Source organism: Fukomys damarensis, unplaced genomic scaffold, assembly GCF_012274545.1.
Source record: "Fukomys damarensis isolate Sample0158 unplaced genomic scaffold, DMR_v1.0_HiC HiC_scaffold_17, whole genome shotgun sequence".
Lineage (NCBI taxonomy): Eukaryota > Metazoa > Chordata > Mammalia > Rodentia > Bathyergidae > Fukomys > Fukomys damarensis.
In genome coordinates this window covers 47,829,145-47,841,405 of record NW_022900929.1, presented here as the reverse complement: position 1 = coordinate 47,841,405, position 12,261 = coordinate 47,829,145, and the positions used below count along the sequence as shown (strand labels likewise).

At 47.3% G+C, this 12,261-nt stretch overlaps 1 protein-coding gene across 4 annotated transcripts; it reads right to left on the bottom strand.

Annotated features, from left to right (window-relative positions):
• Positions 1-3,122: 3,122 nt before the first annotated feature.
• Positions 3,123-11,917, bottom strand: Dcaf11 (DDB1 and CUL4 associated factor 11). Of its 4 annotated transcripts, XM_010637723.3 has the most exons (15): positions 11,751-11,916; positions 10,936-11,142; positions 9,995-10,122; positions 9,411-9,538; positions 9,082-9,146; positions 8,687-8,787; positions 8,340-8,486; positions 8,089-8,143; positions 7,665-7,733; positions 7,292-7,349; positions 7,010-7,195; positions 6,410-6,563; positions 5,900-6,052; positions 4,998-5,104; positions 3,123-4,903 (listed from the first exon to the last, which is right to left on the bottom strand). In XM_010637723.3, exons 2-15 carry the CDS (start codon positions 11,088-11,090, stop codon positions 4,769-4,771), a joined length of 1,641 nt encoding a protein of 546 aa, XP_010636025.1. In that variant the 5' UTR covers positions 11,091-11,142; positions 11,751-11,916; the 3' UTR covers positions 3,123-4,768. The 4 variants fall into 4 exon arrangements, 3 of the variants coding, with proteins under 3 accessions (XP_010636025.1, XP_019065094.1, XP_033620983.1); XM_019209549.2 differs by lacking the exon at positions 11,751-11,916 and having other exon boundaries at positions 10,936-11,409; XM_033765092.1 differs by lacking the exon at positions 11,751-11,916 and having other exon boundaries at positions 10,959-11,076.
• Positions 11,918-12,261: the final 344 nt, after the last annotated feature.

Sequence of the window (12,261 nt, the reverse complement as noted above, 5' to 3'; positions counted from 1 at the left end):
GGCAGAGCCCTGGGCAGCTGGCAGGCGGGGGAGAGGGGAGGGGGACAGTAAGGGGCCGGGTGGAGGGCTGCCTCGTCAGCAGGGTCCTGGCCTCTTGAGTGCAGTGGTGTCCTCACAGCAGCCTGTGTCCTTTCTGTTAACCCTGTGTCTTTAGCTCCAGCCATGTTTTAGTTAATGTCTCAGGGCCAGGCCTGCTGCTCAGGGCTGTCCTTGTCCATATTCTGGTTGAGTCTGCCTGTCCCAGTATGGTCAACCAAAGTCTCTCTATGTTTTTGTTCCATAGGGAAATCAGAGGTCATGAAGATAAAACTAATGAAGGCTTGAAAGTCAGTGACACAAATCTAGGTCTGGCTCTTCTCCTGGGGTCCTAAGCAGCAGGGTGGGTGAGCAGAGCACTGTGTCCACCGCAGGCTATCGGAGGCCTATTGGCAAGGGTATCCTTGCCTTCACTGTGCTGTGACCCTAACAGCTCAGTCAAGTTCTGGCTCCTGTCTGGACTGAGGGGCTCTCAAGGGCTGGGTGGTCCAGGAATGCCATGCAATCTGCCAGTTGTGCAATGAGTAAGCAAGGCATCACATCTAATGGGGCACTGTTTGTGCCTGATGACCAATAGGTGAAATGTGTCTTGAGAAAGGAATCCTATAAGCAATGAAGGTAACCAGGTTGGATACTCATGGCCCTAACAGATCAGGTTTACTCTCAGGCGATGGGGTAGAAGAGACCCTAGGAAAAAAGCGCCATCTGTAGTCCAACAAAACTTTGAGTTTGCCGGGTGTGGTGGTACACACCTGTAATCCTAGCACTCGGGAGACTTGAGGCAGGAGGATCGCCGAGAGTTCAAACCCAGTCTGGGCTACATAGTGGGTTCAGGGCCAGCCTGAACTACAAAGTGAGATCTTGTCTCAAAAAGACAAAAACAACAAAAAATGGCCCCTTAGGTTCTGTCCTCCATAGACCTCCCAGCCTGACCGAAGCAGAAGCAGTAGGGTGAAGAGCTAGCTATCTAAGAAGTCCCTGTTAGTCAGAAACTGTTTCGAGATTATTTTTTGTTTTCCTTCCTTATTCCCCAACATCGGTGGCGGGATTTCAGAACAAAGTGGAGGCCCATGAGGTAGTGAAAGGAATGAGCAAGCAAGGACATGAAGGTTATTGACCTAATGTATGTGACTTTGGGAAAATCAACTAACCCTTCTCAGTCCTCAGGGCCTCATTCGCAAACTGATCAAGGTAGATAACCAGTTAGGAGCCTTCCAAGTCCTAAAATTCACACTTCAGCAGAGTTGCCTTCAAATCTTACTGCTCTAAAAAAAAAAGTTCTGAGACTGGGCATGGTGACACATGCCTTGCATCTCAGCACTCTGGGAAGCTGAGACAGGAAGACAGCAAGTTCCAGCCTAGCCCGGGGAATTTAGGAACTTGATGAGACCCCGTCACATAGTAACAATACAAAACAAAAAGTTTTGAAGGGTTGGGGATGTAGCTCAGTGCTTGCTTAGAATACAACAGGTCCTGTTTTGAACTCAGCACTGAGAAAAAAAAGTTTTAAAGATCAACAGGTCTCATCACACTTTTCTTTTGAAATTGGTTCTCACTATCAGGCCAGCCTTGAATTCACTATGTTGCCCAGGCTGGCCTCAAACTCTCAGCGATCCTCCTGCCTCAGCCTTCTGAGTGCTGGGATCATGGAGGTGCACCACCAAGACTGGCTTTACTCACACATTTTAAAATAGATATAAAATATTTTATAAAATTATTTAAAATAATTTTAATATTTCATAAAATTTAATATTTCATAAAATTATTTAAAATAATTTTAAATAGTTGAAAAAGACATACTTTCTAGTGTGTTATATTTGCTGGCACTCATATTTAGCACTTTTTCTTGTGATGTTGGGGATCAAATCCCGTGCCTCCCATATGCTATGCAAGTGCTTTACCAATGAGCTACAACCTTAGTCCTGTGTTACTCCTTTAAATATATCCAATGAAATCTAAATATTACAGCAATGAGATACCTCACCATTATCCACTTAAAAAAACATGTCACAAGAGCTTAAGTTGGAAATTATATTTCCATTCTACTTCCTAGAATTTATCCTGTTTTTAGACTTGAATCTTTAATTGATTATCATACTTAATAGTAAAAAAAAAAAAGCAATGTACAATTTAATTTTTTAAAAATCTTTTTTTTTTTTTAGTACTGGGAATTGAACTCAGGTCCTTGCGCTTGCGAGGCAGGTGGTGGCACTACTGAGCTAAACCCCATGCCCTTAATTTTTAAAAAATTTCCTGTGACTAAAAAGTCCTAAGAGTTAAATTTTTAAAATTTTATTTATTTTTTGGTGGTACCAGGGATTGAACTCAGGGCCTTGCATTTGCAAGGCAGGCAACAGCTCCACTGAGCTAAATTCTCAGCCCTAAGAGTTAAAATTTTTTCTTCTGGGCTGAATTTTCTTTTTCTTTTGGACTGAATCTTCATAATTCTTAGCAGTACACAATATAGTAGTACAAAAACATTTATAGGAGCCAAGCATAGTGGTACATGCCCATAATCCCAGCATTAGGGAGGCTGAAGTAGAAGAATCACTTTGAGTTTGAGGCCAGCCTAGACCAGTGTGTTCAAGGACAGTCTGAACTACATTGTGAGACCCTATTCCCCCTTCCCCCCCAAAAAATGTTTTATACATCTTGACAACAAGATTTTACTGGAAACGCCTCTTACTGGGAATGGATGATCTGTGGGGCCGTGAAGACAGGAGGTTTTGAGGACATCAACAGTTTTAATTTGTCAATTAATTTAACACACTGGATATAATACAGGTCTAGGTGAGCTGGATAGCATTTAGGGGGTGAAGTGGCAGAGGGAACTGAAAGGCCATGTGGGAAAGGAGATCTGACACGACAGCTTCACACTAGGCAGATTAATTGAGGAAAGAGAACACGAAGGGGCCAAGAATCTAGACACTTATTGTTTAAATATTACCGATTTGGAGCCAGGCATAGTGGTTCATGCGTGTAGTCCCAGCTACTCAGGAGGCTGAGGCAGGAGGATCATTTGAATCCAGAAGTTTGAGACCAGCTTGGGCAACACAGCAAAACCTTACTTCAAAACAACATAAAAAAATCTAAAAGAACAAAACCAAACCACCTACTATTTGGCCATGAAATAGGTACCTGTCTTAAGTCACTTTCCTTACTGCTGAGGCAATACCTGATATCCACAATGTAAGTGGGAGAGAAGTTTATTGGGGCTTGTGGCTTTTAGAAGTTTCAGCCCAAAACTGGCTGGCCAGGGCAGGAAGTGCACGGTGGAAAGGCCTGCTCATATCACAGTGGCCAGGAAGCAGAGACAGAGAGAGGAGCTGTGGAGGGATGTACTTCCAGGTCGTACCACAGTAATTCGCTTCTTCTGACTACCCCACACCTCCTAAAAGCAAATCAGCTACAGTGCTTCCATGATCCATCACCCTCCAAAAACCTTACCTCTGAACACAAGACTCTTTAGGGATACTCTAGATACAAACCATAACAGTACCCCTGCTACCTCTTGCTGTGACAGCCTATGAGTCACCCTGAAAGTGTATATCCTGGTTTGAAAACTGCTTAGAGAGCATGACATGCTGTGGGGAAAGTTCTAGTCAGAGCAGGGTGTGAATCCCATCCCCTCCTGACCTTTGTTCAGTTTGCTCTGGGGCCAAAGGTTCTGACCAGGAGGCATCTGGATGGGACACTGCTGGCCAGGTTCTCTGGCTCTGTGTTTATGAGCCACCTCTTACAAAGACTGGAGCAGCTCCAGAGCAGAGGAGTTGCAGGTATTCCTGGGCTCTCACAGAAAACATGCTAACCCTCCATGTGTACACGCGGGCAAATTTCTGAGCTTGGTGAGGAAGAGTCTATTGCAAGGCTCAAATGACAAATGATTTTAGTATTTCCTTTCATCTTGAGATATAAAACAGAAACCTGACGACTGTGGAAGCCGTTTTCTTGAAGTAAGAGGACAAAAGACCTCAGATAGGAAAAACAGTGAGACAGGGACACTAAGCCAGGTTCCCACAGAGAGTTTATTGAGGGAGCCAAAGTGAGTGAGAGGACAAAGGAGTCCTACTTCAACTTCGGTCCTTGAAGCTGCTGGCCTCCAGCACGATAGGAACCTCTGGGAAATTAGGACCTGCCCTGTTGGGGCCACATGGAGCTTTGGAGACTACTTCCTCTCACACCACAGCCTGTCTAACCCCAGTGATCTAGGCATGGTAAAGAGAGACCTTATCCCCTCCCCAGAAGGGTGGTGAGGAAATACCTCCACTCACCCTGCACTTCCCCAAAGACCTCAGGAAGAAAGGCCAGAACACCTGGACCTCTCTCTGGCCAAACTAATCCTCAGTGTGATGACTTGGGCAATGGGCTTGGATGACAGGTCCACTCAGACCCGACCTAAGGCATCTTCTCTAGGAGCCAACACCTAACATCCAAACATGATTAAAAACAGGATAGTTCTTTTGATGGCAGAGGCCACATCCCAGATAATGGCAGTCCTCCAGGCCCTGGCCAGAGATAGGGACCCCAAGCAGACTGGGTATGAATGCATGAGGAGACCATTCAGCCCGTGGAGTTATCTTCCAGGGCTCAGGTGGGGCTCAGAGCTTGGGCTACTGTTTCATGCCATCCAATGCCAGTGATTCCTCCACACATTCCCCATAAAGGAAAGGGAGGAGGAGACAGAGAACCTGGTGAGAGATTCACCCTATAAAAGGGTAACGGTCAGAATGGTCTACTGGGGTGGGGAAAAGGCCATAGTGGGGCGGGACACTGGGGCAGGGGGGCTGGAGCATTCCTCAGACTCTGGCATGTCATCCTGGAAGTACTCAGCCTGGCGATACTGCCACAGACGCAGGTTCCCGTCCCACTGCAGAGCAGAAGATGGCAAGTGTCAGGAGGTACCGCCCTTTCACAGGTCTAGGCCCCACTTGTACAGTAGGCCCTGACAATTTGAAGCTCACCGAACTGCTGACAATCTTCTCCTCGAAGGGGTGCCAACTGACATCACGCACACAGGCCTTGTGGTTGGTCAGCTTCTTCACAATGTGACCACTGAGGAGGTCATACACTGTCCAGGAAAGGCAAGAGCAGAGAGGGGCTGCCATAGCACCTCTAAACCACCCCTCAGCTGCCCGAGTGGCACCACTGACCTGCCTCTTGGGCAATTCCCCACTTTTCCCAGAGGGGCAAAGCTCAACCCAGAGACTGGTATTATTTGTTTTTTTCCCTGCTCCTTTTCCTACCTTGGGTTCAGGATGTGGTGTAATGGAGTGTGGGTATCCCTGGCCCTTCGTTAAAATTCAGAGGCCTACATTTAGGAAAATGCAGTAGCTTTAAAGCTTTTAGCAAGATATGAAGGCAGTAAAAGTGAACCCCAGGCTGTCTGCAGGTGTGTGCACATGCAGTTCTCCGTGTGAACTGGGTATGTCTCTCTTGCGCTGCCTGGGACTCTATTTCAGTACCTGCCTAGGTGCAGCATGCAGGCAGCTGTGTCTCTGTACGTGCATTCCTTCTGCTTCAGTGACTACATCTCCTTTCTTACTCAATGCTGTCTTTCTGTGTCATTCTTTTTGCCTGTGTTCCCTCCTACCTTTCATCTGCAACCCCTTTCATAAACTGTCTAAAAACCAGAACCAACTATATTTTTATATTTACTGACTAGAATTCTATGTTCCTTTTCTTATTTTAAAGTGTTCATAAATAGAATGTTTTCCCTTTCTCTGTTTAAGCCTCCCTTGCTCTAAGCAACATAAAATTTCACATGTAGCTCTCATTAGGCTTTTTAAGGTGGTTACTCTGGTTCTAGGTGGAAAGTCAAAGAAACATCCTGCCCTTCCCAAGACCCAACTGACATAACCCTTACCGACCACTTTGCCAGTGGAGCAGCCACTGTAGATGAACTGCTGGCCCGTGCTATGGGTGGGGGAGAATCGGCAGCGGATGAGGGTGTGTAGCACCCCATGGCCCCGGTAGGTCATCAAGGAACTGTCCCCTGGGAGCTTCATCTTCCGCCAAGCTGAGTAAGGATATAGAGAGCCCTAGATTAGGAAGTCTGCTTCTGGACTGTCCTGTACCATAGCCTGTAAGAAAAGACTCAGGGTCAACTGCCTTTCTAAACTTAACTATCGACTCTTTCTCCATCTAAGAGTCAGCAATCACCAGTATGGCCCTGCTGCCATGATACTAAACACTTCTGTATTGGTTCAGCAAATAAAGGGTTAATGCCCGGACAAGCAGGTTCCGGGAGGGCTCCAGGATCCCCAGACTACAGATAAATTCACTGTGCCCTTGCCAGGTCCTATCAGTGATGAAGTATTTTAACTACTACCCCTGACCCTCAATCTACAGAGCTCATTTCTATTTTCACTCTCACCTTTTTTGGGCACCTGCTGCCAGCGATAGTCCCAGTTTTGCTGTGTGGCTGCCTGGCGTGAGGCTTCCATGCCTTCTCGGCTAGAAAAGCGTCGGATATCCCAGAGTTTGATGGTCTGGTCTTTGGAGTTGGAGATGAGATACCGAGCATCACCCTATGAATCCAAAGATGAATAACGGGGCACCAGAATGCGCCAATGTCAGTGCGGGCCGGTCCAGTCCCTTACTCTAGCTGGAGGGTCTGAACTCTAGTTCTTTGACTTCTCTCACTTCTTCCTCTAAGTAACCTTACTTTTGATGCTCTGTTTCAGATCCCACCCCCTGGATAGGCTTTCCTTTCTCTGTCCAGAGCACTGGGTGGGTCTCCTATTCTGTCCAGCTTAGACTGTCTTCTACATTTCTTGCAAAGAAAGCCTGTCCTGCTGCTTAAGGACTGGTGGGAAGAGGAAGCTCATGTTTCTTGGCTTAAGCCCCTTTCTCAAGCTCTTAATGCCCTGGCTAATGAGGAGTTTGTCAAGTTCTCACACCAGTCTATTTTTATGCCCTCCTGGGAAATCAGAACCACAGCAGCCTGGCTGTGCAGTCCTGCCTTCTTGCTCACCTTGCTGTCAATGAAGGTGATGCCATCCTGGTGTCCAGCCAGTGCACCCACAGGCTTGGGGTCATCCTCCCGCATGGTGCGTCGATCCCACACCTTGCAGATGGCATCATCTCCCCCAGAAAACAGGATTTGGGAGCTTATATCAGCAAAGGCCACTGCATTCACATCATCCTCATGAGACTCAATCTAGGGGAGAAGGAAGTTGCTATGCTTAAGATTTCTTTCTACTCTTAAAACAACCAAAGAGCAGAACACAGAAGCTCTAAGTCTCAAGAGGAATACCTGAAGGATACGCCGGTTTTGTTCTCGGTCAAAAACATACAGGCAGCCATCATTGGCCCTGAAAGAGAAGGGATAAGGACTGAGAAGGACTGAGAAGGACTGAGAGGACTGCTGCTATATGCTCTGGAGAGGCCTGCTGAGGAGCCCTACTGAGGGGCCAGGAGAGGAGTTATTTGGCTTTGCTCCTAAAGAGGCTCAGGACCTGCCATTCATGCTGCGGAAATGGTAAACAAGAGGTAAAGCAGCCCACAAACCTTGACCTTGGAGAGGCTGTTCTGCACAGTGACCAGTGCAGTTTCTGTAATGGCAAAACTGATCTCTGGCAGATCCTCTGCACTGGTGATTGAGGGAGAAATCCCTTGTAAAGACTCACCCTCCTAGTACTTCTCGTCCATCTGCGGAGACAGCAATGGAGAAGACAGCAAAGCGACGTTCATCTGGCCTGAAGAGAGCAAAGGGGCCATGTTAAGTGGATTTCTCTTCCACATCTAATAATTTACACAGATAGCACAATATAATATAATGAAGGTTATAAAGAAGACAAAAGGGGAATGACAGAATATCCTCGAATGAGGATCACCTCCGTGAGAACTCAGAAATAATCCTGCCACCGTCTGTTTTACTCTGGTCCTATGGGTGAGAGGACAGGATGGATAGCTCCCTTCCAGGAATACACATAGAGAAACTTGCAACCAATATACTTTTCCCTCTAAGTGGGAATATCAGTTTAAGAGGTTTGCTCCTGTAGAGCTTTGCTGAGAAGTTTCTGATGAGTATGACAGATGGGAAGCCAATACCTCAGATCCAGGGCAGTGTGTGTATCTCCTTCCCCATAGATGTTGCAGATATGAACTAAGAGAAGCAAGAGAAACAAGATCTCTTATGACTTGGGGAAAGACAGGTGAAGGAGACAGAACAAAGGGCAAGGATGTCAAAGGACCCTAAAAGTATTTTTACAGGACAAAGCATGGAATCTTGGCTTAGAGGAGAAGGGCACATGGAGACATCAGGTCCCAGGCTGGACAATGAAAATCTGGTGCATACTCACTGTAATCAGACCAGCTGGAGTACAGGAAGTGGCTGCCATCAGGGGTGAAGGCCACATCCAGGACACTCCAGCCTACATCCCGGGCCTTGATGCTCTTGAATTTGTGGAAGCGGCCATACCGGCAGTCATATAGTCGGATTGTCTGGTCTATATAATCAGGGATCAGGTAGAATTATGAAACACCTGCCTTTCATTCAGTGTATTTGTGGAGTCCTACCTTTATCATAGGAAACATGCTCTAGCTAAGCCAGGCTCTGAGGCCCCTGTTCCTGGAGCTTTCTAGTCTTAGTCAAGGGGAGTTTTTCTTGTTCTGTGGAAAGGCAGTTTAGAGGAACAGGAACTGGTACCTTGGCAAGCGGACATGAAGATCTGACCATCTTTGCTGTAGATGCCACAGAAAGCCTTTTGAGAGTAGGTATCAGTGAAGCCCAGATCATTGGGCAAGAAGCTGGCAAAGCAGAAAGAGTGGGTAAGGGGAGCTCAGAATGAGAATCCCAGTTAGCAGAATGGAATATCAGTAAAAGGACATTCTTCCTTTTTGGCTTTGTTCATAATACCATCTTTCATTCATTTCTCCATCTTCTAAATGTCTACACTTTTCTACTTTGTTTACTCACAAAGCTTTAACCCCACTTAATCTAACCTTAATATCTCTGAGGATCCTTTAACATCTACCCCTTCCAAGTTTCAAAGATAAGACCTATCTGGCCCTCAGAGTCTCTCCACCGAGCCCCATACTCACTGAGACATCACTCGAGACTGTTCTCCAAGGGAGAAGCTTCCCCGGTGGCAGAGGCCCCGTTCTCTCTAAATGGAAGGGATTGGTGAATATTGCTAGCAGAAAAAGAGGGCTACTTCCATCACACCAAGCCCCCAACTCCATAGATACTGCTCTTGTTACAGAAATGGATGCCACATACAGTAGTGTGTCCCATGCACTCCAAAGTAGACTGGCTAACTCTCCAGCCCCAGCCCTTAAGGCTTCCTTACAAAGTTTACTTCTCTTTTTTCTTTGGGGCTGGCAGAGCCTTTGGCTGCCTCAGCAGGCCAGCTGGAGGAGAAGAGACCTACCTGGTACAACATTCGAGGAAAGCTGTAATCCTGGGCTGCCCGTCTAATCCCTAGCCGCCCTGTGGCCAATTCCACCTGTGTCTTGATCTCATTGCATTCCAGCTCGTGGGTGTCAGGGGTTGCATCCACTGTGAGTACCAAAAAGAAGTTTCATCCTACATCTTCCAGTCCCACAAGACAGTTAATAAACTATGCCCAAGCCCACCTGATATGGCTGAATATCTGAATATTCTGGAACTGTGAACACTTCCCTTATTCTCTCAATTATCTCACCTTCTTTTAACTTAACCTATTTAAAATTGTTTTATTAGTGCGTTCGCAGTACATAATGATTACAGTCATTGTGGTCAACTGAATGTATTCTTCTTCATTAGAACAACAACAGAAAAAGGGCTTCTAGTGAAAGCCTTCCGGGCCAGGGATTTAGCTCAGTGGTTCGGTGGCCTGCCTTGCAAGCACCAAGGACCCAAGTTCAATCCCCCGTACCAAAAACAAACAAACAAACAAACAAAAAAAAACCAAAACAAAAAACAGAATCTAGTGAAAGCCTTCCAATATTAATGTCTTGGTCTCTTTGTTCTTACCAGGTGGGTTGTATCGATCCCCAAGACGACCATCCCAGGCACTGTCATGCTCTTCCTCTGAGTCCGAGAGGGCCTGGATGAGTTGTAAATTTGCTGCACCTCCTCCCTGCACCAACCTCACTTGGCCTCTGTGGAGAGAGCCCCATTATAGAGGGACCCCTTCCCCCAAACTAATCAAATTCAGACTCAATGGCTAGCTGGCTCTTAGACCATTTGATAAGAATTTTAAAGCTGACTAGACTGTGGTTATTAATTTCAATCGCCCATAAAATAAAGTCGGAAACTATTCTGTACTATTCTGAAACTATTCATGAACTCAGAACCCCAACATGCCCCTGAGGTGGAATTACTAAATCGACTTCCTAGAGACCTAAAAATTTGCAGCACCTCCTTCTGAGTCTCTGCTGGAGGAATCCAGCATAGAAAACAATCTTATCTTCTCCCCAAGGAGCCATAAACAAAGAAACAAAACCAGCTGCACCCTTTTCAAGTCAATCCCTGGTGGTCACTCCCTTCAAGGGATTCTTTCTTCAAGAGTAAGGTTAATTTCAACTTGTTTTACAAGGAAATAAATTTACAGGCCTCATATCACATGTCAATTGCTTCACCCTCTCAATTCTTTCCTTTACCCCCTCGTCACGCCTTTTCCTCCAGGCTCCCTTCTTTTACTTACTTTGAAAATATACATTTGTGTGGTTATAGCCAGAGAGGCTCCCCTGAGCAGCTCCTCAAACACAAGAGCAGGTCCTTCTAGCGGCCTGCCCCAGGTAAGAACCACTCTTACTGGGTATGGTGGAGTTGAGTGTCAGGACTACTCAAGTCTGTTTTGTTTGGATAAACAGCCATCCAAAGCTAATTCTATTCCTGCAATTTTCCTGCCTGGACTTGAGATCAAGGGACTGTGGTGACACCTTGTGCAGTCACACTAAAGGGTAAGTTACCTGCGGAGGAGATAGGCCAGTACCTGGGCCAGATCCACATCTTCATCCTCCTCTTCCTCTTCCTCACTCCGACGCAGGCCAGCCCCTCTTCGGGACAAGCCCTCAGAGGGGTCTCCAGACCCGGATCCTGCGCTGCTGCTGTTCCGTGATCCCATCTTCTGCTCACAGCATCCTTAGGTCCTGAGCAGGGTCTCCTCCTGTCACTTCCTTAGTTTTGGTGAAAGCAAAGCTTGCTCTAGAAATACTAGGGTCTCCTGAGAAGAGGTGTAGCTATCTCTGGGAGAGTGACCCTTCCTAGGGGCCGAGATCCCGTCTCTTTAGCTTATGACAACTCCCAAGGCTTCAGGAGCACAAACCTTCCCTAATCTTGTGAAGCAAGGAAAGCAGAATGAAGCAAGCCTGGGTCGCAACCCTAGGTCACCAACAAGAATCTTCTGAAGAGAAATTTCTGTTTCCTACCCCAAACTCACCTATCAAGATCCCCCCCCCCCCCGGGAAGGTTCCCCGGTAACCTCTTGTTGACCAATCAAAACGTCGCGGAAGAAAGCGCCTCAGAAACCTATCTCATCTAGCCAATCAAACGACTTAGGACTCTGAGACCCCCCCCCGACACCGCCCCCTTACCGACCAATCAAAATGCCTTCTTGCGAGAGCCGGCATCAGAGACAGCCAATGAAGCGAGAATTCAGCCTAACACCCCCTCCTTCTTTGACTCACGCCCACGTGGTGTGCCGGGGGTGTGTACGCCAAGAAGAGGAAGCGGAGAAGCACCTCCCACTGAAACCTGCGGTTACACCCCGCGCGAGACCACCCACCAGTCAGGAGCAGTCGCAGGGCCGAAGTAGCTCAAGGCCGTGTTTACACAAAATGCCGCCGCAGCGTCGGCCAACCGCTCCTCCGTCACGCGCCTCCTTCGTCATGTATCTCCCGGCTTCCCGGCCGGCGAGCTGCGGACGTCACTGACGCGCCTGACGGCCCCGCCCTCTTGGCTCGCTCACTGGATGGTCGAGCTCGCTGATTGATAGGTGGGCGGGAGAAAGTGCGTGCGGGACTCAGGGGAGGGGAAAGTGGGTGACGAAAGGGGAGGGAACTCCAGGAGGGAGGGCTGAACGCCAACTGACAGCTTCCTGGATTAGAGATAGTGGAGCTACAGGAGGGTCGGGGGTTAAAAAGAAACGGTTGGTGGTTTGCTCCCTAGAAGTATTTTTGCAAGGGATACAATTTGCTGTCGGTCCCCAAAGATCATTTATTTGGTCTCGAACATTTTATTTTTTTCCCCGAACATTTTAAACAATGCCTCAGAGCCTCTATGGGTGTGTGTGTGTG